This window comes from Ambystoma mexicanum, chromosome 5p (genome assembly GCF_040938575.1).
Source record: "Ambystoma mexicanum isolate Mex_15411 chromosome 5p, UKY_AmexF1_1, whole genome shotgun sequence".
Taxonomy (NCBI): Eukaryota; Metazoa; Chordata; class Amphibia; order Caudata; family Ambystomatidae; genus Ambystoma; species Ambystoma mexicanum.
The window spans coordinates 849,590,527-849,617,762 of record NC_090930.1 but is presented as its reverse complement, the minus strand read 5'-3'; the positions used below and the strand labels follow the sequence as shown (position 1 = coordinate 849,617,762).

Sequence of the window (27,236 nt, the reverse complement as noted above, 5' to 3'; positions counted from 1 at the left end):
GGCTCTGTCAGTGCAGGATCCCTTCTTTACTGGAAAAAGAGGAAATGGAGTCAAAAGGCTACCCTGACCCAAGACGGGAAAGGAGGTCACAACATTTGCAGCAAAGCTAGGTAATGGCTAGCTTATTAAGACAAACACCATTAAAGACGGCGAGAGTATCAAGAAAAAACAAGTTTATTTAACACTAACACGATAAACATATTTTCAGAAAACGAGACATATTTTCAAAAAGGGTGCTATTGCATTCAGGATGTGCAACCGTGAGCACATAAATATCTGCTATTTCGTGGGTTAGTAGGCAGAGTGAAAACTTAGTACATGTATTGCTTGGAATCACAATACGATTGTTTTGTCGACACAGACTGGTGTTTCTGGTTCGGTGTATTCATTGGTGTTGTTGCAGTGGCTGTACCAGGTGGAGCCGCGCTGCTTGGATGTACCGAACGGTCTTCAGGACTTATACGTTGTGGTTGGAGTCATGATGCTGAAGTGTGTCCATCTAAATATTGTGAGAGAGGACTGGGTTAGTCTGGGGGCGGTGTTGTCAAAGATTTGTATGATTTTCAAGAAAAAGAATGCTGCAAATAAAAGGACCTACCGTGGTCGGATAATTATACGTCTGGGTTGAGGTCCAAATTAATTGGCAGGCATCTGCGGTAAAGTCAGATGTCAGGAGCTGTAAGTGAACAATTAAATGAAAAAAAGGGTGATAACCCTATTGGGCAACGAATGTTTGCAAATGCCTATAAAGTGATTCGGTGCCGTAGAGAGAACAGCCTGTGTTGAGTACAAGTGGTCGTGCACAGTTTTAGTATAAAGGATTGGCGGTGCTTCCAGTGCTGGTTGGGTTGAAATACCTCACCACTGATGTGGGGAGCCTAGTAACGGCGTGTGGAACATGGATGCAGGTCAAGTTGGTTTAGCGTACGTCTGAAAACCTGGGCTTAGAACCTAGGGGGTTGAGTTTCGGAGGGCATGGCGGAATGAACATGCGTGGCTGAAGAAGTGACTCGAAAGTGGCGCGCACAGGTACCTGGTGATAGTCGACTGTGGAGCTGTGTTGCCTCCTGCGCTCGGTCCAGTTGTTCTGTGGGTAATGAGCTGTGCTCCTCCGGAAAACGATAGTGCGCCTGCGCGATGGCGAGTCGTGTTTTAAAGGCTGCAATGCGCATGTCGCCAGGGTGTTGGGTGTACAGGCGCATGAGTCGGTGATTAGTGTACAGGTGCATGAGTCGGTGTGGACGTCAGTCCAGGGTGGGTATTGTACGAGGGTTGTCCAGGCACTGAAATGAGCATGTGGATTACAATTTAATGCTTTATAAAGATACTGCGCTGGTTAGCATCCGACAAGTAAAACATTTGCTATTGTCGTAAAGGAAACATTTGGATGTCAAAGGATTGGCAGAAAGTTTCGCAAAAGATTGCGGCTAGCAGTTTGGATAGCACACCAGTCCATATAGTGCAATTTGACTGTTTATACATATGGTTTTCAAAATGAACAAATTTAACAATTGTAGGAAAACCATCGATTATGGCATTTTGTATAGATGTCAAAAGATGTGACAGGATTGGCAGAAGGTTATTTTGCAAAGGATATCGGCTTGCAGTATGGATGGCACACCGGTACATTTCGTGCAATTTGACTATTTATACATATAGTTTTCAAAAATGAACAAAATTGACAATTGTGAGAATAACATCAATTGTGGCATATTTTCGAACTGAACAATAGAATGGACATATTCATACAGACATGAGCATTTTGTTACCAAGTACACTTTGGTGGACGGCTAAAAAACCCAAAGATGCTTCGTGGCTGATTTTTGGTGGTAAGGATCGCTTTTATTTGTTGAAAAAGAGATTCCATTCTATTGAAATGTTTAAACCCTGTTTTACAGAGTCTAGACGGTAAATCCATTTCTGTTCTAGTTTGCGCAAGGCCAGGTCCCTGTCACCTCCGCGAAAGGGGTTCCCCACTGTTTGCAAAACTGTCCAGAACATGTCATTATGGGTGTGATTTTTGGCTTTGAAATGTGCCACTAGGAGTTTGTCGACTACTTGGTTGCGCACACAAGAACGATGTTCGCATATGCGTTGTCTAATCTCTCTTTTCGATTTGCCAACGTAGATGAGGTTGCAGGGGCATTTGATTATGTAAACAGATCATTTGGTTTTACAATTCGAGAAAGAATTTAGGGTCCATTGTTGGCCCTTCAGGTCAATTGTTTTGAGGTTGCCTGTCAGGGAACATACCGAACAATTTCCACATTTGAAGTGTCCTTTTGCTGGCGGAAGGTGCCAGAGAGTGGTTTGTTGGTTTCTTGGGGTCTCAACTTCCGAATACGTGTGAACCAGGTGATCTTTGAGATTGCTGCTTCGTTTGAACGCAAATCTTGGTTTCTCTGGTTTGAAAGTGTCGGTTTGGAGTATATCCCAATGTTTAAGGATCACCTTTCTGATGGTGTTGCTTAGTGGCGTAAAGGTGGTTACGCAAGTCATCTTGGTTGCCAGTTGGTCTCTTTTGGTTGGTGTAAGACATGATTCTCGGTTTGTGTTTTTTACACGCTTACGGGCTTGTCTGACGATATGTTTTGGATAGCCTCTTTCTTGTAATCGGGTAGCTAGTTCTTTACTCTTTGATATGTACTCGCTCATTGTGGAGCAATTTCTTCTTATGCGCAGGAATTGGCCATATGGAAGATTGATCTTGAGGCCTGAGGGGTGGAAACTGGAGTAGTCCAAAAGTGTGTTCTTTGATGTGGGTTTTCGGTACAAAGTTGTGCTTAAAGTCTTGTCTGGGTTTTTGTAAATTTCTAGATCCAGAAATGGTATTTTGTTCTTGTCGTGGTCCATGGTGAATTTTATACAGTGGTTGCATGAGTTAAGCCATTGTAGGAAAAGGAGGAGGTCGTCTTCCGTTCCTTGCCATATCATAAATACATCGTCTATGTATCGTAGCCAACATTTGATCGACTGTTTGAAAATGTTCTGTTCGTTGTAGATGGAGTCCTTCTCAAAAGCGTCCATAAAGAGATTGGCTACATCGGGGGCAAAGGTGGCCCCCATACTGGTTCCATGGCATTGTTGATAAAAAGTCTGTTTGTAGACGAAGTAATTCGCATAAGGGCTATTCTTGTAACTTCAAGAAGAAATGCTGTGGGTGGTTCTACCTTTGGTCTTTTATCTAGGTATGTCTTGAGGACTTGCAAACACTCCATTTGTGGGATGCTTGTGTACAATGATTCCACGTCTAGAGTAACTAATAGGTCTTCAGGTTCTACTCGTATGGTGTCCAACTTTCTAATCATCGCCGTGGTGTCCTGGATGTAGGAGGGCATCTTGCAGATAAATGGTCTTAGGAAGTAGTCGATGTAGATGGACAGAGGTTCTAGCACTGAGCCTATACCGGCTACGATGGGTCTGCCAGGAGGTGTTTGTTGGTTTTTGTGGATTTTCGGAAGCAAGTATATAGCTGGGATGACCGGGTGTTGGTTGACTAAGAATAGTTTCTCGTCGTCATCTATCCAGCCTTCATCATGTGCATGGTTCATGAGACTTGTTATTTCCGACAATATCCTGGACGTTGGATTGATGGTAAGCTGTTTGTAGAACGATGTGTTTGAAAGTTGTCTGGTGACTTCTGTATCGTATAGGGTGTTGCTCCACAGTACTATACCTCCGCCTTTGTCGGCTGGTTTCATTACAAAGGTCTTGTTATTTTCTAAAGCCTTGAGTGCTAATCTTTCAGGAGATGAAAGATTATTTTTGAAAAAAGTTTTCTGATCGAAAATTTTTTGTACTTCAGAGAGAATGCGATTCTCAAAAGATAGTATTTCAGGACATATCATTGATGATGAAGGGGTAAAGGTCGATGTGGGTCTTAGTCCTGTCGTTCCGCGACTTTCTTTTTCCGGGCTGTCCCTGAAGAAATACCGCAACCGGATGGTGCGAAAGAATTTTCGTAGTTCGACTTCCGTGTTGAAGATGTTGGCAGTGGTACTTGGGATGAAACTGAGACCTTTGCTTAGTACATCTATCTCGCTTGAAGATAGAATGTGTTCACTAAGGTTAAAGATAGGGATCACCATGTTTGCTGAGGTTGTGGGATCCACTGTCGTGTTCTCATGGGGTGCTGGCCCTGGTGTCGTGACCTGCCGCGTAGTCCCCTCCCTTGAAAACTTGAGGCCTGTTGTGGATTTGTCGATCCGCTGGTACTAGAATCTGAGTCACTGCTGTTAGAGCTGGTAGAAAAGGTTACAAATTTTTTCTTTTGTTGTCTCCGTGGGTTTTGTCTTGATGCGTTTGAGTTAAGCTGGTTGTAGAAGCCGGGGACCAGATAAGGATATGTCTTCTCTTCTTTATAGTTTTTTATGTCGTTTTGCAGTTTCCACAGCTTTTTGTCAATTGTGAATTTTTGAAATTTCTTAATTTCTTCTTCGATCTTTTCCAGATGGCTTTTTATGTCTGGTATTATAGAGTCCTTTTTTATTTGGTCCTCAAGGGTTTTTAATTCCAGTTGTTGCGTCTTGGTCTCTTCTTCCGCAGTCTCTATTACTAAAATGACCCAATCTCGTGAACATTTGTTACCAACGCCACTGAATTTGGTCATGAATCTCGGGTTGTCTAAGAAGACACGGGGTATATTTTTTACTTGTAAACCTTCTGGTATAATGCCAGCTTTGAGATATTCTAGCATCAGTTGGCCGTGCGATTCTGTACGGATAAGTTTCTTCTTTTTTTTGGAATAGGATGTCTAAGTCATCGAGTGCCGGATCTTTGGCTGGTGTGTCTGGGGTATTTTGGGCGGAACCCTCTTTTTTGTGAAGGGGGCCTGACTCCTGAGGGTGGGTATACTAGAAAAAGAGGAAATGGAGTCAAAAGGCTACCCTGACCCAAGACGGGAAAGGAGGTCACAACATTTGCAGCGATATACATTTGGGATATACTCCAAACCGACACTTTCAAACCAGAGAAACCAAGATTCGCATTCAAACGAAGCAGCAATCTCAAAGATCACCTGGTTCACACGTATTCGGAAGTTGAGACCCCAAGAAACCAACAAACCACTCTCTGGCACCTTCCGCCAGCAAAAGGACACTTCAAATGTGGAAATTGTTCGGTATGTTCCCTGACAGACAACCTCAAAACAATTGACCTGAAGGGCCAACAATGGACCCTAAATTCTTTCTCGAATTGTAAAACCAAATGGTCTGTTTACATAATCAAATGCCCCTGCAACCTCATCTACGTTGGCAAATCGAAAAGAGAGATTAGACAACGCATATGCGAACATCGTTCTTGTGTGCGCAACCAAGTAGACGACAAACCCCTAGTGGCACATTTCAAAGCCAAAAATCACACCCATAATGACATCTTCTGGACAGTTTTGCAAACAGTGGGGAACCCCTTTCGCGGAGGTGACAGGGACCCGGCCTTGCGCAAACTAGAACAGAAATGGATTTACCGTCTAGACTCTGTAAAACAGGGTTTAAACATTTCAATAGAATGGAATCTCTTTTTCAACAAATAAAAGCGATCCTTACCACCAAAAATCAGCCACGAAGCATCTTTGGTTTTTTTAGCCGTCCACCAAAGTGTACTTGGTAACAAAATGCTCATGTCTGTATGAATATGTCCATTCTATTGTTCAGTTCGAAAATATGCCACAATTGATGTTATTCTCACAATTGTCAATTTTGTTCATTTTTGAAAACTATATGTATAAATAGTCAAATTGCACGAAATGTACCGGTGTGCCATCCATACTGCAAGCCGATATCCTTTGCAAAATAACCTTCTGCCAATCCTGTCACATCTTTTGACATCTATACAAAAAAAAATAATCGATGGTTTTCCTACAATTGTTAAATTTGTTCATTTTGAAAACCATATGTATAAACAGTCAAATTGCACTATATGGACTGGTGTGCTATCCAAACTGCTAGCCGTAATCTTTTGCGAAACTTTCTGCCAATCCTTTGACATCCAAATGTTTCCTTTACGACAATAGCAAATGTTTTACTTGTCGGATGCTAACCAGCGCAGTATCTTTATAAAGCATTAAATTGTAATCCACATGCTCATTTCAGTGCCTGGACAACCCTCGTACAATACCCACCCTGGACTGACGTCCACACCGACTCATGCGCCTGTACACTAACCACCGACTCATGTGCCTGTACACCCAACACCCCGGCGACATGCGCATTGCAGCCTTTAAAACACCATCGCGCAGGCGCACTATCGTTTTCCGGAGGAGCACAGCTCATTACCCACAGAACAACTGGACCGAGCGCAGGAGGCAACACAGCTCCACAGTCGACTATCACCAGGTACCTGTGTGCGCCACTTTCGAGTCACCTCTTCAGCCACGCATGTTCATTCCGCCATGCCCTCCGAAACTCAACCCCCTAGGTTCTAAGCCCAGGTTTTCAGACGTACGCTAAACCAACTTGACCTGCATCCATGTTCCACACGCCGTTACTAGGCTCCACACATCAGCGGTGAGGTATTTCAACCCAACCAGCACTGGAAGCACCGCCAATCCTTTATACTAAAACTGTGCACGACCACTTGTACTCAACACAGGCGGTTCTCTCTACGGCACCGAATCACTTTATAGGCATTTGCAAACATTCGTTGCCCAATAGGGTAATCACCCTTTTTTTCATTTAATTGTTCACTTACAGCTCCTGACATCTGACGTTACCGCAGATGCCTGCCAATTAATTTGGACCTCAACCCAGACGTATAATTATCCGACCACGGTAGGTCCTTTTATTTGCAGCATTCTTTTTCTTGAAAATCATACAAATCTTTGACAACACCGCCCCCAGACTAACCCAGTCCTCTCTCACAATATTTAGATGGACACACTTCACCATCATGACTCCAACCACAACGTATAAGTCCTGAAGACCGTTCGGTACATCCAAGCAGCGCGGCTCCACCTGGTACAGCCACTGCAACAACACCAATGAATACACCGAACCAGAAACACCAGTCTTTGTGTCGACAAAACGATCGTATTGTGATTCCAAGCAATACATGTACTAAGTTTTCACTCTGCCTACTAACCCACGAAATAGCAGATATTTATGTGCTCACGGTTGCACATCCTGAATGCAATAGCACCCTTTTTGAAAATATGTCTCGTTTTCTGAAAATATGTTTATCGTGTTAGTGTTAAATAAACTTGTTTTTTCTTGATACTCTCGCCGTCTTTAATGGTGTTTGTCTTAATAAGCTAGCCATTACCTAGCTTCGCTGCAAATGTTGTGACCTCCTTTCCCGTCTTGGGTCAGGGTAGCCTTTTGACTCCATTTCCTCTTTTTCTAGTATACCCACCCTCAGGAGTCAGGCCCCCTTCACAAAAAAGAGGGTTCCGCCCAATTTTTCTCTCATCCCTTAGGACAACCCCCTGGTTGTTGGGCATCATTAATTTGATTAACACTAAATGGAGAACGTAAATATAGTAAGTTTCTCCGATGATTTGTACAAAAAACTTTTAGACACCCCGTCGTTACTAGGGGTTAAAAATACCCCAGACACACCAGCCAAAGATCCGGCACTCGATGACTTAGACATCCTATTCCAAAAAAAGAAGAAACTTATCCGTACAGAATCGCACGGCCAACTGATGCTAGAATATCTCAAAGCTGGCATTATACCAGAAGGTTTACAAGTAAAAAATATACCCCGTGTCTTCTTAGACAACCCGAGATGCATGACCAAATTCAGTGGCGTTGGTAACAAATGTTCACGAGATTGGGTCATTTTAGTAATAGAGACTGCGGAAGAAGAGACCAAGACGCAACAACTGGAATTAAAAACCCTTGAGGACCAAATAAAAAAGGACTCTATAATACCAGACATAAAAAGCCATCTGGAAAAGATCGAAGAAGAAATTAAGAAATTTCAAAAATTCACAATTGACAAAAAGCTGTGGAAACTGCAAAACGACATAAAAAACTATAAAGAAGAGAAGGCATATCCTTATCTGGTCCCCGGCTTCTACAACCAGCTTAACTCAAACGCATCAAGACAAAACCCACGGAGACAACAAAAGAAAAAATGTGTAACCTTTTCTACCAGTTCTAACAGCAGTGACTCAGATTCTAGTACCAGCGGATCGACAAATCCACAACAGGCCTCAAGTTTTCAAGGGAGGGGACAACGCGGCAGGTCACGACACCAAGGCCAGCACCCCATGAGATAACGACAGTGGATCCCACGACCTCAGCAAACATGGTGATCCCTATCTTTAACCTTAGTGAACACATTCTATCTTCAAGCGAGATAGATGTACTAAGCAAAGGTCTCAGTTTCATCCCAAGTACCACTGCCAACATCTTCAACACGGAAGTCGAACTACGAAAATTCTTTCGCACCACCCGGTTGCGGTATTTCTTCAGGGACAGCCCGGAAAAAGAAAGTCGCGGAACGACAGGACTAAGACCCACATCGACCTTTACCCCTTCATCATCAATGATATGTCCTGAAATACTATCTTTTGAGAATCGCATTCTCTCTGAAGTACAAACATTTTTCGATCAGAAAACTTTTTCAAAAAAAATCTTTCATCTCCTGAAAGATTAGCACTCAAGGCTTTAGAAAATAACAAGACCTTTGTAATCAAACCAGCCGACAAAGGCGGAGGTATAGTACTGTGGAGCAACACCCTATACGATACAGAAGTCACCAGACAACTTTCAAACACATCGTTCTACAAACAGCTTACCATCAATCCAACGTCCAGGATATTGTCAGAAATAACAAGTCTCATGAACCATGCACATGATGAAGGCTGGATAGATGACGACGAGAAACTATTCTTAGTCAACCAACACCCGGTCATCCCAGCTATATACTTGCTTCCGAAAATCCACAAAAACCAACAAACACCTCCTGGCAGACCCATCGTAGCCGGTATAGGCTCAGTGCTAGAACCTCTGTCCATCTACATCGACTACTTCCTAAGACCATTTATCTGCAAGATGCCCTCCTACATCCAGGACACCACGGCGATGATTAGAAAGTTGGACACCATACGAGTAGAACCTGAAGACCTATTAGTTACTCTAGATGTGGAATCATTGTACACAAGCATCCCACAAATGGAGTGTTTGCAAGTCCTCAAGACATACCTAGATAAAAGACCAAAGGTAGAACCACCCACAGCATTTCTTCTTGAAGTTACAAGAATAGCCCTTATGGAGAATTACTTCGTCTACAAACAGACTTTTTATCAACAATGCCATGGAACCAGTATGGGGGCCACCTTTGCCCCCGATGTAGCCAATCTCTTTATGGACGCTTTTGAGAAGGATTCCATCTACAACGAACAGAACATTTTCAAACAGTCGATCAAATGTTGGCTACGATACATAGACGATGTATTTATGATATGGCAAGGAACGGAAGACGACCTCCTCCTTTTCCTACAATGGCTTAACTCATGCAACCACTGTATAAAATTCACCATGGACCACGACAAGAACAAAATACCATTTCTGGATCTAGAAATTTACAAAAACCCAGACAAGACTTTAAGCACAACTTTGTACCGAAAACCCACATCAAAGAACACACTTTTGGACTACTCCAGTTTCCACCCCTCAGGCCTCAAGATCAATCTTCCATATGGCCAATTCCTGCGCATAAGAAGAAATTGCTCCACAATGAGCGAGTACATATCAAAGAGTAAAGAACTAGCTACCCGATTACAAGAAAGAGGCTATCCAAAACATATCGTCAGACAAGCCCGTAAGCGTGTAAAAAACACAAACCGAGAATCATGTCTTACACCAACCACAAGAGACCAACTGGCAACCAAGATGACTTGCGTAACCACCTTTACGCCACTAAGCAACACCATCAGAAAGGTGATCCTTAAACATTGGGATATACTCCAAACCGACACTTTCAAACCAGAGAAACCAAGATTTGCATTCAAACGAAGCAGCAATCTCAAAGATCACCTGGTTCACACGTATTCGGAAGTTGAGACCCCAAGAAACCAACAAACCACTCTCTGGCACCTTCCGCCAGCAAAAGGACACTTCAAATGTGGAAATTGTTCGGTATGTTCCCTGACAGACAACCTCAAAACAATTGACCTGAAGGGCCAACAATGGACCCTAAATTCTTTCTCGAATTGTAAAACCAAATGGTCTGTTTACATAATCAAATGCCCCTGCAACCTCATCTACGTTGGCAAATCGAAAAGAGAGATTAGACAACGCATATGCGAACATCGTTCTTGTGTGCGCAACCAAGTAGACGACAAACCCCTAGTGGCACATTTCAAAGCCAAAAATCACACCCATAATGACATCTTCTGGACAGTTTTGCAAACAGTGGGGAACCCCTTTCGCGGAGGTGACAGGGACCTGGCCTTGCGCAAACTAGAACAGAAATGGATTTACCATCTAGACTCTGTAAAACAGGGTTTAAACATTTCAATAGAATGGAATCTCTTTTTCAACAAATAAAAGCGATCCTTACCACCAAAAATCAGCCACGAAGCATCTTTGGGTCTTTTAGCCGTCCACCAAAGTGTACTTGGTAACAAAATGCTCATGTCTGTATGAATATGTCCATTCTATTGTTCAGTTCGAAAATATGCCACAATTGATGTTATTCTCACAATTGTCAATTTTGTTCATTTTTGAAAACTATATGTATAAATAGTCAAATTGCACGAAATGTACAGGTGTGCCATCCATACTGCAAGCCGATATCCTTTGCAAAATAACCTTCTGCCAATCCTGTCACATCTTTTGACATCTATACAAAATGCCATAATCGATGGTTTTCCTACAATTGTTAAATTTGTTCATTTTGAAAACCATATGTATAAACAGTCAAATTGCACTATATGGACTGGTGTGCTATCCAAACTGCTAGCCGTAATCTTTTGCGAAACTTTCTGCCAATCCTTTGACATCCAAATGTTTCCTTTACGACAATAGCAAATGTTTTACTTGTCGGATGCTAACCAGCGCAGTATCTTTATAAAGCATTAAATTGTAATCCACATGCTCATTTCAGTGCCTGGACAACCCTCGTACAATACCCACCCTGGACTGACGTCCACACCGACTCATGCGCCTGTACACTAATCACTGACTCATGCGCCTGTACACCCAACACCCCGGCGACATGCGCATTGCAGCCTTTAAAACACGACTCGCCATCGCGCAGGCACACTATCGTTTTCCGGAGGAGCACAGCTCATTACCCACAGAACAACTGGACCGAGCGCAGGAGGCAACACAGCTCCACAGTCGACTATCACCAGGTACCTGTGCGCGCCACTTTCGAGTCACCTCTTCAGCCACGCATGTTCATTCCGCCATGCCCTCCGAAACTCAACCCCCTAGGTTCTAAGCCCAGGTTTTCAGACGTACGCTAAACCAACTTGACCTGCATCCATGTTCCACACGCCGTTACTAGGCTCCCCACATCAGCGGTGAGGTATTTCAACCCAAGCAGCACTGGAAGCACCGCCAATCCTTTATACTAAAACTGTGCACGACCACTTGTACTCAACACAGGCGGTTCTCTCTACGGCACCGAATCACTTTATAGGCATTTGCAAACATTCGTTGCCCAATAGGGTAATCACCCTTTTTTTCATTTGATTGTTCACTTACAGCTCCTGACATCTGACGTTACCGCAGATGCCTGCCAATTAATTTGGACCTCAACCCAGACGTATAATTATCCGACCACGGTAGGTCCTTTTATTTACAGCATTCTTTTTCTTGAAAATCATACAAATCTTTGACAACACTGCCCCCAGACTAACCCAGTCCTCTCTCACAATATTTAGATGGACACACTTCACCATCATGACTCCAACCATAACGTATAAGTCCTGAAGACCGTTCGGTACATCCAAGCAGCCCGGCTCCACCTGGTACAGCCACTGCAACAACACCAATGAATACACCGAACCAGAAACACCAGTCTTTGTGTCGACAAAACGATCGTATTGTGATTCCAAGCAATACATGTACTAAGTTTTCACTCTGCCTACTAACCCACGAAATAGCAGATATTTATGTGCTCACGGTTGCACATCCTGAATGCAATAGCACCCTTTTTGAAAATATGTCTCGTTTTCTGAAAATATGTTTATCGTGTTAGTGTTAAATAAACTTGTTTTTTCTTGATACTCTCGCCGTCTTTAATGGTGTTTGTCTTAATAAGCTAGCCATTACCTAGCTTCGCTGCAAATGTCGTGACCTCCTTTCCCGTCTTGGGTCAGGGTACCTTTTGACTCCATTTCCTCTTTTTCTAGTATACCCACCCTCAGGAGTCAGGCCCCCTTCACAAAAAAGAGGGTTCCGCCCAATTTTTCTCTCATCCCTTCTTTACTGTCCATAAAGACAAACTGGTTTTACGCACACACCCTAGGTTCTCACCTAAGTTTATATCTAAATTCCACGTAAACCAGTGCATCGAGCTTCCGGCTTTCTTCCAGTACCCTCAAAGCTCGGCTGAGGTGAAACTAGACACCCTAGATGTGCGTAGGGCGGTCCTCTACTATGTAAATAAAACCAGACCGCTAAGGAAAACAGATCAACTGTTTGTCTCCGTAGCTACAGGCAGAATGGGGGATCGCGTCTCTAAAGGTGCCATCTCGAAGTGGATTATTTACTGTATCCAGCTGTGTTACTCACTCTCTGAAAGAACTCTGCCTTTCACACCAAGAGCCCACTCTACTAGAGGCATTGGGGCCACTCTGGCTTTCATTGCAAATGTACCCCTTGACACCATTTGCAAAGCAGCTACTTGGAGCTCTATTCACACTTTTACTCAGCATTACTGCATTGACACCCATTCCAAGGCAGATACACAAGTGGGACAAGCGGTTCTAAGACACTTATTTGCTCATGACCCTTCTCACATCCCACCTCCTTCTTCAGGTACTGCTCGCTAATCTATGCACAGCATGTGATCTAAGCAGATTCCACAAGCCTCAGAAGGGATACATTACTCACCGTAATCGTATTTCTGATGCTTGTATCTGCTTAGATTCACATGCGACCCACCCTTCCTCCCCTCTGAGAGAAGGCGCATGGTTGCTTGTAGTCTTACCTTTCTATCTATCTGCTTGGATTATCTGTACTCACGCTACTCCTCATGCTACCTCATGTCAGAAAAAATACAATCTGAGGATCCTAGACGCGTGAGGGATCTTGGGTACAGTGGACGTCACACTAGGGATAGTATTACTGGCACGCCCTGTGTCGACGCCCATTTTCGAGTTTCGAAAAACAAACTGTAATACTCTGCAGCTTCCACTAGATGTCAGCCTATGCACAGCATGTGAATCTAAGCAGATACAAGCATCAGAAATACGATTACGGTGAGTAATGTATCCCATATACATATAGTCCCTTCTCCCTTTCCATGGTGGCAATTTTGTTTCTTTATTGTTTTCAATGACCGCCATGGAAAGACAAAACAGACTTTGTTTGCCCTTCCCTGGTTGCCATTTTATTTACCTTTTTCTTTCTGTTCCCAAAGGCCAGAGCGTTTCAGAACAGAAAAAACATTATTTTAGTACCCCAGTTTTACAGGCCGGGGTAGTAATAGCAATAAGCCCCTCGCAGGGGGTATTACCACTTCAGGTAATGCCGTGGTCCCCTAGTTACAGGCCCAAGCTGAAGTGGTAAAGCCCCCCCTGTTCTGGGCTTATTGCTTAAATAAGTGGGGCAAATAGGACTCTCCACCAACAGTTTGGGGGACAATAACCAAAAACTCTTACCAAAACCAAAACACCAGCTACTCATACCCAACAAAAGGAGAAACACTCATGAATGCCTGGTTCTGACTGCCCAGCTGGGCTCGGAACAACGCACCTACACTGCAGGAAACCTGGCCACAGGATGGTAACCACAAGGACACCTGGATGAATACGGGACCCCTAGAATCTCTTCATGGTCCCAAGGAGCCTGCCAACCCAGGCATAGACATTCATAACTAAGCTTCCCTTCCACTAACCAACTCATTCATCATCATCACAAGCACCCTCTTCCACCTCCCATCCCCTAGTTCAAACCCTTAATACATACCCAAACGCACCTCAGCTGCTCAGATAACACACAGAAGAGACTTCAATGATCCCACCACATTGCACTCCCACACCTACCATGCACACAGATTGAATGTTGTTTGCACGCAAAAGAACATTACACTTGGGGTCCAGGCGCCCAAACAAAAACCATGTATCCAACTCAAAATCTCCCCAGTACACAGAAGTGGTTTTCCCCATAATCCACACTTCTCAACGCATCAAGATTTGCACCTCGCATCTCTCTCTGATCCTATCAATCCCGAAACCCCCTCTGGACAAACTGTAATAAATCAAACTCTGTAAGGCATGTTCACATCCCATTGCAGTGCCCCACGGAGAAGGAGAGGTGGTGGGGCAGATTGGGCACAGTGCATCAGCTCGACCAGGGCGGAATCGAGGGTAGGGAGTCTGAGGATATTATATTATTCACAGCTGGGACCTTTCGGTAGCATTTCCGAAACCACTCTGGCAACAGAGAGGTCAGTGCTGGGTGGATGAGACCTCCAATTTTACAGTGCTTGAGGAAATCCTTGGGCTTCTTGACTTCCATGGGGATGAAAATGTTATGAAGCAGCATACAATCTTCTTAGGGTAAGCTTGTTAGGTTTATTGGAACAGCACAAGATACCTTCACAAGCATTTATACAGTTCTTAGTAAAGTTACATAAGGACATAAACACTGGCAGCCCATCACCCAGGCAGGGGGTTCACCAACTGACCAGGGCTGGAACCTTCAATCACACATTCCAACACTCAGACATCAACACTCCACATGACATCACAACATTCCTGCTCACCCAGGCAAGACATATACAACACATCTCCCCCCCTTTACTTTAACACACTTCACACACTAAGCACTACACACAACACATCTCCCCTCCTTGCACTTATCCACAACATACACTCCCCTCCTTGCACTTATCCACAACATACAAAACACCACGGGACACACCTCCACTCATACCAACACACCCCATCCACACAGACTCGTATGACCAGGGCAGGCACACCGCATGTGCTCAAACACTCTGACTCTCATCTTATCCCAGTGCACTGGCCAGGCACACCGAGACCAACAACTAAATACAGGCACACTCTGGACCCTGAAAGGTGGAGCAAGTCTTCAATAGGCACGCAGTGCAGCCAGGAACAGCAGCCTGCACGCAATAAAAGAAAAACATTAGTGGTACATGACCACAAGATAGAAGTACATGTGTGACCTTTCATGCCCCTCACCAACAGACATGCTCCTACAAACACCGGGGGCGCCACCACCCGCGCACATACCTCTTTATCCATGTGTGACTGTAATAACGGTCACACCCCAACCAACTGGGGGCGCTACCGCCCAGCACAGTAGCTATAACTCAAGCAGGACTGTACTCACAGTCGGACCTTGTCTGGATAGAGTTACTACCACTCAGAATAGCTATTAACCCTGCATGACTATAAACACAGTCACGCCCTCACTGTAATCGTGGCGCTACCACCATGCACAGATATACGTGGCCTCACCATGCATCTCAATTATTGCAGACACTTCCACACAGAAGTGGTGGCACTACCACCACAGTCCACTGTATACCATTAACCCATGTACGCCCCTACCACAGACGCACCCATACCATACTTAAAATAATGCTGAGATCACATCCCATCCTCGTCGCCATTGTTATGAAGCAGCATACAATCTTCTTAGGGTAAGCTTGTTAGGTTTATTGGAACAACACAAGATACCTTCACAAGCATTTATACAGTTCTTAGTAAAGTTACATAAGGACATAAACACTGGCAGCCCATCACCCAGGCAGGGGGTTCACCAACTGACCAGGGCTGGAACCTTCACTCACACATTCTAACACTCAGACATCAACACTCCACATGACATCACAACATTCCTGCTCACCCAGGCAAGACATGTACAACAGAAAGCCCCCGTGTTGTTGGGAGGTGAGGACGCGAGCTGCTTTCAGGTGAGTTTGCAACAGCCTTAATGATCAACAGAAAGAACAGTTTCCTTGTGGAAAATACCTTCATGTCGATGAAGCTTCTTTGTTATTGCCTCACAGACCAGCGCGTCATCAGGCTGCAGCTCTTCGCGCCATCACTTAATGCGGGAGCAAGCCAACGAACAGTGTATAAATTATCATCCACAGTCGCTTTCTGAGATATAGAAGTATATATAGATTCGAGTTTGCATCCAGAGTTGTCATAAGTTTCACCTTCCTCAGCAGAGGATGACACTCCAATGTGTGTTAAATGATAAGACGCGAATTTAACAACTTTCTTTGCTCCAAGCCTTTTTATTATGTCAAAATGGTAACACATCGGGGTCATGAACAACCAACCGAGACACACCAATTTTCTTGATTGCGCATCGAGCGGAATTACAGCTCCCAATTATAACGACGATTTACAGGAATGGCAAGGCAAAGTGGTTTGGTTGAAGGGCTAGAAATGCCAGAAATAATAACCAAATAGACAATTTGATAAAATGTTATGCATCACAGGATATTTTTTAGATAGTAACCTTTTGATTTCCTCATGATTACTTCTCTTATAAAATGAAACAGGACTATCACAATAAATAATTTGCGTTGCATTACAGAATGGTGCGCATGTCATGATTTGAAAGGGCAATACCAAGCCACCTGTTTAAAATTCTTTAAAATATTTAAGCAAATCTGAATGGGCCCTGGGGAACATGCTCTATCTTGCTGGTTAATACACAAAACTCCTTCAGAAATGTGAGTGCAGATAAAAAGCTGCCAGCCAAGAGGATTCTTTTGTTCACTAATGAAGATTGTTGTAAGATCGAAAACATTTGAGACCCAATGGGAAAGCCTACATCTATGATGTGGATAACTTTGGGAATCAGTCTTTGGATGGAGATTCACACATTTGGGCATCCTCATTGAGCCCTGTGACTTATGGCTTCTTTGAAGGGTCGGTCAGGCTCCATCTGCATAGAGCGGGGTTGACAAATACTTGATCTGGGAGACAGGAGAGCATTGAATCTGGAAGGCAGGGTGGAGAGAGCGTCATGATATTTCTGTGGGACTGTCCTGGTAAGATGCGTTTTTATTTTTGTGGGATTCTTTTTCCTTATTTAAATTAGAGGTTTTAGTTTTATGATTCAGTTTTTTTTCTAACTGTGTTTGCTGTGAAGCAGGACCAAGCACAGAAACAGGAGGCCTCCAGTGAAGTCATTTGTGTTAGAATGACCTTGTTGCAGGAACAGTGGGAGCCGAGAAGAGGGGGGTTGGGGAATGATGGACATGGATGCCTTCAGAAGCAGTGTGAAGAGCTAGCCCACATGGCATAAGAGTGTGACACAGATGGAAGGGGTGGAGAGCAATTGGTGGAGGAAGAATAACAGGACCTGGGAAAAATCAAAGCCGCTGAAGTTTTCTCTCGCCTTGAGGTGTGCACAAGACCAGCCCTGGGGAAAGAGAGAATATGCCAAGTCACACCAAGAACAGAGACAGGTCCACAGATGCCCAGCTTCATGGAGAGAGAGAACCGAAGAGCGGCGGCCACGGGATGGAAGGGAGACGTCAGGGGAAAAGTCAGGGGAAGCCTCTGAGAAAGCTATTAAATGGAGGAGTTTCAAGCTGGACCCTGGTGAAAAAGTTCCTTGAGCCAGCTGTGAAAGTGGTTTTAGGGAGGAACGGTTGATGCTTTAACCAGCAGAGAACATTCCTATTGCCAAGGGAAAAGATCATTAAAAGTGGATAGGCTTCATGCTGAAATTTAAAAGCAAAGTTTGTAGAGCCAATAGAAAAGAAACTGATAGTGGAACTGCTGCATTGCTAGATCTTGAAGACAGCAATCACACAGCAAACTGAGAATGGGTTTGCAAGTACAAACAGTCCCTGCTGCCACTTGAAGGCCAGGATCCTGGGGTCAATGGAGAAACAGGCTGAAAGGAAAAATGCTGATTGCTGCAACAAGGAGGCAAAGTTCCTAGCACCAACTGAGACAGCGACTGACAGGACAAATGCTACATGCTTCCACTTGAAGCCCAGGCTCCTGTGGTCAATGGAGAAATAGGCTGAAAGGAAAAATGCTGAATGCTGCAACACAGGGGCAACGTTTCTAGCATCAATTGAGATAGCGACTGACAGGACAAATGCTACATGCTGCCACTTGATGGCCAGACTCCTGGGGCCAATGGAGAAATTGGCTGAAAGGAAAAATGCTGAATGCTGCAACACGGAGGCAAACACCAACTGAGAGAGAGGCTGACAGGATAAATGCTACATGCTGCCACTTGAAGGCCAGGCTCCTGGGGTCAATGGGGAAATAAGCTGAAAGGAAAAACGCTGAATGCTGCAACACGGAGGCAAAGTTCTTAGCACCAACTGAGATAGCGACTGACGGGACAAATGCTGCATGCTGCCACTTGAAGGCCAGCCTCCTGGAGTCAATGGAGAAATAGGCTGAAAGGAAAAATGCGGAATGCTGCAACACGGAGGCAAAGTTCCTAGCACCAACTGAGATAGCGACTGACACGACGAATGTTGCATGCTGCCAATTGAAGTCCAGGCTCCTGGGGTCAATGGAGAAATAGGCTGAAAGGAAAAATGTGGAATGCTGCAACACGGAGGCAAAGTTCCTAGCACCAACTGAGATAGCGACTGACACGACAAATGTTTCATGCTGCCAATTGAAGTCCAGGCTCCTGGGGTCAATGGAGAAATAGGCTGAAAGGAAAAATGTGGAATGCTACAACACAGAGGCAATGTTAGTATGACCAACCGAGACAGTCAGGGGCGCTGAGTACGCGGGTGTTCTGGGCCCCCACCCCCCCGCCAGCAAAGGCCAATTGTGGGACAGTCCCAAATCTGTTATAACAGGACTTTTTTTTTCTTTTACTGCCCCCTGTCCCCCAGCCACAGCCCCGGTGGGAAAACCAAAGTCTACGCCCTGAAGACAGTGACTGACAGGAGGAATGCTGCATACTGTGATTTGAAGACACATTTCTTTGGCCAATGGAGAAAGAGGCTGAAGGTGGAAATACTGCATGCGGAATTTGAATGCCACGTTCTTAAAGCAAGCCAACTGAGAAAGTGACTACAAAGACAAATGCTGCTTTCCGTATATGAATGTGACATTCTTAGAGCCACTAAGAAAGATGTTAAAGTGGAAATATTGCAGCTGTAACTTGAAGGCAAAGTTCTGAGAGCCATTATGAAAGAGAGCCATGACCAGGCAAGAGACACACTTTAGGGTTCCTGACCCCCGGGGAGGCCCGGGTTTTTAACAAAATTTCTCAAATTACCAAAACATAACTATATTGTTACATATGGCATGGCATCGTCTATCTTTGTGTTTGGGTTCCCAAGTAAAGACATTCATGCAATAATCAAGACAAAAGGATACTGCGGAGCTTAAGAGGTAAGGAGAGGCAGGTAGATGACAGTAGTGTGATTAAGGCCTGGCAGCAGAAAGTGGGGAGAGGGTGAACATGGGAGCGGAGGTCTAGCGCCAGCAACCTGCTCGAGGTATCACCTCCACTTCACCACCAAAGTCTGAATTCAGTGGTGCGGGAAATCACGGTAAAGTGTCAGTAAAACTGTTACCACCACTTCATACTTGACTGTCCTTTTTTCCCACCCTACAATATATGAACACTGGTTCATATATCCATAATGGCCGCAATGCCCACAGTAGTGCTCAACAGTGGTTGCAAAGGCTACTTTGTTGCTTCTGGACAAGGAAGGGAGAAAAATAGTGATGGATCTGAATTGGTAGTGCTGCCCTTTCCTTACGTTTGACCTTTAGTGGTGCTTACGTGCTATAGAACACAGTGGTATTAGTGGACCATGCATTATTGTCATTATTGTAAAATTATGGGCCTTGGTGCCTTCCCCTTCCCCCAGGATTCTGGGTTGGGGTCACAATTGCTCTTTATTTAGTGCGGACTGCCAACGCTTTGGTGCAATTGACAATGTGGTTAACATTTTATACTCTAAGGATAGTTTGTCTAGCGATTCTTAATACTGCTGACACCGTTGCTGCTTTTTATTTTTATGCAGTCATCTACATTTTAGGATATAGGTTATTTCTGTATGGTATGTATTGAAATACAAGATATTTTCTCCAGTGATGTGGGCTCAGTAGACTATGAGAATCCTTCAAAGTCACTATTGGGGACATTTTGATGTCAAGTACATGGGGTGTTAGGCCCAACTTAAATAAGGAAATCATGGGCAAAGATGACAAAGTAAACATTCTTGACAGAAGGCATAGTACAGATCCTACCACTGTGAAGCAATTAGCTGAGAATACGAATTGATTTAAATCTATCTCGTAAAAAGGTCATTAAGTTTGAATGCATCAAATATACCAGATGGAGGGAAAGGGTATTTTGATTAAGTTCAATTGTGTTCAGTTTCAGTGACTGAGGTCAGCCCTTGCACTAAGATGCTTTTTGTGCACTCTTGTTGGTGCTTTACTAAGTACACATGATTAAATCCAGGAAATGTGTCTTTGTCATGTAACATCTGGGGTATTAATGTAGAAGTCAAGAGGCACAGGATGCTCTTGTACTTAAGGAGACATGGCATTGCTTTAGCTATGCTGTAGGAAGCTCATCAGCCTTGGAGTATGTGAAACTAAGTGTTACAGTGAAGGCTCAATTCTATTTTTTACCCTTTTCATCAGTCGCCGAAGGAGAAGCAGTGGGTTCATGTGGTTACCTACAGAGGCTCCATTTGAGCTGGAAAAGCAATATTCTGATAACTCTGGCAGATTTATAGTCTTGAGGGGCACATGAAAAGGTTTTGAGCTTCTGTATATTGATGAGCTACTAGGTGATAAAACTGGATGCATGATTTTTTGTGGTGGTGATTTCAATTGTATTTTAGATTCCAGATTAGATAGTTCTTCAAGCACTGGTAGACTGCCGGCTACTGCAACAAAGACAGTTGTACTAATATTCAGTGTATTCTAACTTTGTGACCTCTGTAAGGGCAACACCCCAGTGAAACTGCATTTTCATTCTGGTTGCAGGTGCATAACACATTTTTCACAAATAGACATGGGTCCTCCTTACGGGGCTGCCGGAAAACCTGCCGGTAGGTGGCAGGTTTCTGGCAACCCTGTAACAGCCGTACCGCTAACTGATATCCCTGTGCCACTGGGATATCACAAGGGCGGCAGTAACGGTTACTCCCCATTTCCATGGAATCCTAATGAACTCCATGGAAATGGGAACACAGAAGCTCTGGCACCGTTGCTAATAGTGCTGATGCTTCTATGACAACCATGCCGGTAGGGGCCGGAAAACCGGGCAGGTCAGGCCTGCTGGGGGATCCATGGCCCCTACCGGTATTCTTGTAGTATGGCGGTCTGGAAAGGGTGCCGATACTTTGCTACCAGCACCCTTATTTCCAGAACGCCATACTCTGAATGAGGTCCATGGTCTTTGTAAACATCCAACACACATTCAGGGTGCTTCAAACATAATATCTTGACAGATCCTTATCTGACCATTCTCCTCTTCATATACAACTCAAATTAAGCATTACCATCACTCCTATACCGTGCTAAAGACTGCAGTCATCTACGTTTGAGGATATAGGTTATGTCCATATGGTATGTATTGAAATACAAGATTTCTTTCTCCAGTAATGTGGGGTCAGTAGGCTATGGGAATCCTTCAAAGTCACTATTGGGGAAATTGTGATGTCAAGAACATGGGGTGTTAGGCCCAACTTAAATAAGGAAATCATGGGCAAAGAACACAAAGTAAACATTCTTGACAGAAGGCATAGTACAGATCCAACCACCGTGAAGCAATTAGCTGAGAATAAGAATTGATTTAAATCTATCTCGTGAGCAGTTCATTAAGTTTGAATTTATGAAATATACCAGGTTCTGCCATGAATTTGAGGACAAATCAGGGAATGCACTAGCCTGGATTGTGTCAAAAACACTGGCCAGATAGCTGATCACTCGTATATAATTAATGGAGGGGTCTATTCCTTTTGATCCCTATCTGATAAATGACAAGTTGAAGGAGATGTACTCATTAGCATCAAATCGTGCTCAGAACCAGAGCAGAGTTTTTGGACAGGATTGCCCGGCCTTGTTTTTTTTGTGAAGACGGCGATCTATTAGATGCACCAATCATCACACAAGATATTCACTGGGCTATATTGACTTTCCTAAAGGGCTGGACCCTTTTGAGGCTGATGAGTTGCCAGTCTGATTTTACGCTACCTTTAGTGAGTTGCTAATTCCACATTTGCTTAATAAGTAGAAAGAGGCATTAATAAGAGGAGCTTTGCCACGCTCAATTGGGAAAACAGTTATTATTTTACTATTAAAAGGAGGTAAACTGGGAACCAAATGTGAGTCATATAGACCTTTATTTTTAAAATACATGTGAAAATCCTGAGTAAAAAGATCACAGGCAGACTGCCTAGAATTGCGCCTTTGTTAATCACAAATGACCAAGCTGGTTTAATTTCTGACAGAAATACTTCCCTTAATCTGTGGAGGCGTTTTCTGGTGCTAGACTTGGTCAATTGAAATCCTTACATTTTGCCTTGACCAGTTTAGATGTTGAAAAGGCTTTTGATTCTGTTGACTGGACCTTCATGCGCGCAACCCTCCAAAACTTTGGTTTTGGACCTTTGAGGCAGCACTATAGATTTGCTTAATGGTGATCCATCTGTTATAGTTGGATCCAATGATATTGGGCCTCATTACCAGTATGGAGGTAGCCATGCCGCTTTTAGTGGCATGGCTACCCCCATACCGGGTACCGGGTTCCTGGAATGGGGAAATACCGGGCCATTCTGATCTTGGAGGGCCCGGTATTTCCCTATTCAAGGAACCTGGACCTGCTACATCCCCATTCTCATTTGAGCCCCTATAGGGCTCATGGGGAATGGGGAAGATGCCAAGAATGGGCCTGTTACTCACGGGCCCGTTGTTAGCATCCAGATCTGCTCGTGGGTGCCGCTAAGGACGCCTTGTTTTACCAGAGGTCCTTAGCGGGTCCTGCGAGCAGACCTCGTAATGAGGCGGTAAAGGGTTAATGGGGCCGGCAGCACTACCGATGCCGTTAACCCTCTACCTCCTTTCTCGTAATGAGGTCCATTATATCGAATAAAGTTGATATTATTAATGATCGATTCTCTTTGTTCAATGTGTGAATTATGAACATTAATAAAGATAATTTAGAAATAGAGCCTTTACTAATGCATCCAGTGCTTGCAGTTGCTCATGTGGCTGAAGGGACAGAAGGGAGGCAGCACTAGTGCGACACAAAGGAGTGAGCGGCACACAGCTTTATGACTGCTAGGAACATGGCCTTTTATGGGTAATTAGTACCCGGCGAAGGGGGTGTGGTGGCCTCCCAGCCACATGGCAAAGCTCCCGCTCCAAGCCTTCTAAGATCAGTGGCCGCTCTCTTCCCTCGCCGGGATTTCAGGTAAGAGCAGCTTTCCTGCGCAGCAGCGGCCGACATCCTAGCCCCCACCCCATTTTTCTAACCTGATAGGTAGTCCACACTGCCTCCCCACTTACCTTCTTGTCCGTTGGCTGCGCCGGGAACACTAATGTTTCCGGCGCAGCACCGACGTCAGCAATTATTCCATGGAAAGGAAGAAGTGCCTACGTATAGCCCCTTTCTCCCGATCCATTGCAGGCACATTTCTTTTTTAAGTTGCGGTTTCGCAAATTACAAACTATTAGTACCCCGGCAAATCCTGCTGGGGTACTAATAGCAATATCACACAGGCGGAGTGGGTGCGGGGGTATTCCCAGCCCTTGTAATGCAGCGGGGCTTCATTACGTGTAACTATGACCCGGGGTATTACCTGGCCCAGTAATGCCCCACCCCTCCCGTGTAATAATGCTTAAATACAGACCGCATTCTAAGCATCCTGATTGGCTGTCCCCTCCCACAGGGTTGTGATTGATAAGGGGATGGACTCTGTGGCCTCGGGATCATTGTTTTGCGGAACAGTGGAAAAATGATTACTTTTCTTAGTTGTCAATTGTGCCTTAAATGAGTCCCATCAGGCCTTGAGTTTGGGGGGAATGTGTCTGGTCGATATCTTTACTGTATACATTCCTACATTTCTATGCATGTGCATTGGGGTTAAAGGTTATGCTTCTTGGCTTCAATTTTAGGCAGACGTAAAGATATAGTTTGAGGGAAATATGTTTTGTTTAAATACATTTTAGTTATGGTGTTTGTTGAGGGCCGAAAAGCACTGGAGTGTTGTACCGAGGGCGGAAAACTTGCTCATTTAAACCCGAGATTGTAATTATTATAAAGACTTCAAATCTTAGTGATATTCCGAATTTAGTCTCTTTTAATTTTATTGTAATGAGGCGCTGCACAGAAAAGTAACTGTAATGCTAAGCATATTTATTCTGCCCTTTCCAGAATCCTTTTAAAAAACTGCAACGGGCAGCAAATCTGCTTTCCTCCATTTTAGATGTTTACTATTTAAAGAGCAACGTAAGAGCCCTTTTGCTAGTACCAATCTTTGCTTGATGGTTTTTCCCTGTGACCTACTAGGATATACTGGGCGGGGGGCCATCTGTAGCTCAGGGGCAAAAGGCTTGTCTTAGAAACATGACAGCTCCGAGAAGCACGGGTTCAATACCATGTCCAGCGCTTAGAAGCCGAAGTCTGTCATGAAGTGTGTTCTAAAAAACGATTTCTTGTATTTCTAACACAATTGTTTACTGGGTAAACCTTCTTGTTCACGGATGGTAGTTTAGAATTTCATGAGTAACTGGTGCCACCCGCCATTTCATCTTCTCTGCAGTTCCATGAAGCGGTAGCAGGGATCAGGCGAGTGTTGCTATGGGTCACGGAAGCAAACGCCAATCATTTGTGATGATATTTTGTAATCTTGTCCTGGATATTGTTAGGGCAGCTTGAAAGCCTACATACAAAACTAACATACCTACATTATTGTGATCTGTTAAATATGAATGTAGCACAGATCATGTTTAAATAATGGTATGGTATTGTGTGTTACTGCATGTGGGCTCCAATAAGCATGAAAAAGTTGGCACCCGGTTTTAACAATATTTCCATCCATGAAGCCCCGGGTCACGATATTCATCACAATACCACTAAATAATTTGTTTGGTTTTACATAGATGTGTCTCCTCTTAACCACAAACATGCATTTGTATTTCTTTTCACAGACAGAAGGTTCAAGGCTTCAGAGAGAACTGCGAGGGTATTTAGCCGCCATCAAAGGTAAGGGCCTGTTTTTTCCTTCTTTGACACACCGGGCTCTCTGCATCTCTAAGCTGAGAGGTGGCCACCTGCCGAATGTTCCTCTGTATTCCTGGCAGGAGGCACAGGGAGGGGAGAACATGGCTTGTGAGAGGATATCAGTAGTAGGACCCCTCTCAAGTCCGGGCAGAGCTCCCTCGAGTGCAGGGACTAGCCCTAACGGGGCCTTATGAAATTGCAGCAAGGCAATGGCGCTGGGCCTCACTTGACGCATATAAGGATGGCCAGCACCATATGTTGTCTTAGGTTTGTACCTTCAGAAATGTATGACTTGCGTGTTGTTGTATCAGTCCGCCGTTCTCGCCGTCTGTGGTCGCCATAAGGGTCTAAATGACGTTGGATTTGGAAAGGTCTGCTTCATGCACTGCAACATGCTTCTGAAGACCTGACTCGGGTCTGCGATGTTCTCTGATTTAAGTACAAATATTCATAGCTCGGTGGCACGATGCCATATTTTGTTCATAAACTACAAAACACACCTGACTTTTGCCTTTTTGCCTCATCAATTATTTATTTAGCAATTTATTTGGATTTCTATAGCACACTAAATTGCAATCATAATCATATTCACACTAAAGTGGAAAACTGCACCTTCCTAACACATGCACCAAGATTGCTACATAGTTGAATCTTTGCATTTAGTACACTTGTTCAGTCTTGCAACCATGTACCGTGTTAAAATTAAAAAAAAGCGCCTTTGTGCAGAGAGCTGGAATTTTTGTTCTTTGTACCTTTTTCTAAAAAGTTTTTTTGGGATCTTTGCAAAAGAACACTGGTCACTGGTCCAAAAACACAAACTTGCTATTGAGAAAGAGTTAAAAGTGCACCAATATCCTAAGTGAATTGAATGATATACGAAAACATGGGATTATCTCCACTAGGCACTTCTGAGACAAAAGATGGGCAGTTCTAGGACTACTAAGAGTGTGTTCCGCTTTCTCTTCATTCATGAATAAAGATGGGCAGTTCTGAGACTAAAGACGGGCAGCTCTGAGACTACTAAGGGTCTGATTCATGGAAATGAATGCAGAAATTCTGCAGGTGCCGTGCACCGAGTAGGACACTACGCAAGCTTGCCCGAAGAATGAAAAATGCACGCCCCGCGTATTCATGAAATTTACTGCATAAAGTAACCCGTAATCCCAAGCAGCGGCTGGATCGCCCTCGAAAGGCCCACATGCAAAGCATAAACAGTCAGAATAGCTAGCTATGCGCGCTCTGCCGTAAATACATGCACCCTTCAAACAGTGCATGGGCTCCCCCGCAAGCAGGCCTGCATCTCAGGGGCCGTGGTTGGGGTCCCCCGTAATTGTTCCTGGCACCCCGACAACATGCGTATAAACACTCGTAACTCAGTAATTACTCGTGAAATCTGAATGCGAATCCCTGTAAACCATTCCTGCACCCCGTTTAACTGTGTACGCACACCTCTAAATTAGATGGGAACCCTGGTTGAGTACACACACCCCATAATCCGACATGCAACCCCACCAACGTGCTGTGAATCCTAGCGCGAGTGTACTTGTGCCAGCCTTCGGGTGGCGGATAGTATGAAGGACTTGTGTGGCCTTTCCCGGCCAAGAGGTTGTGCAATTGAATCCATGAATACATCTTGTGCTGCGCAATTGTGGGCGTGTGAGGGACTGCCTGCAGGCTGCCCCTGTAACGCCAATTTTTGAGCAAGTTCTTCACCATTTTTGGTATTCTGCTCCCTTTCCAGCCCTCTGCGCAAGCCATGCCCGTGATCTGCGTGGAGTCTCACGCAAGGCCCTCGACGGCTCACAGAGATGTGCTGAGCCTGCGTGAACTCCACACAAGTCGAGGAAAAGTACAGCGCATTCGATTCCATGAATCGACAAACGC

The 27,236-nt window shown here is 44.3% G+C and overlaps 1 protein-coding gene across 3 annotated transcripts in view; it reads left to right on the top strand.

The window, feature by feature from the left end:
* AMPH (amphiphysin) overlaps window positions 1-27,236 on the top strand; it is a 1,422,934-nt gene that overhangs the window by 508,502 nt on the left and 887,196 nt on the right. For all 3 annotated transcript variants that reach the window (XM_069613278.1, XM_069613276.1, XM_069613275.1), the window contains exon 3: window positions 25,280-25,334. In XM_069613278.1, the coding sequence (XP_069469379.1) occupies window positions 25,280-25,334 (55 nt within the window). The remainder of the gene's footprint in view (window positions 1-25,279; window positions 25,335-27,236) is intronic.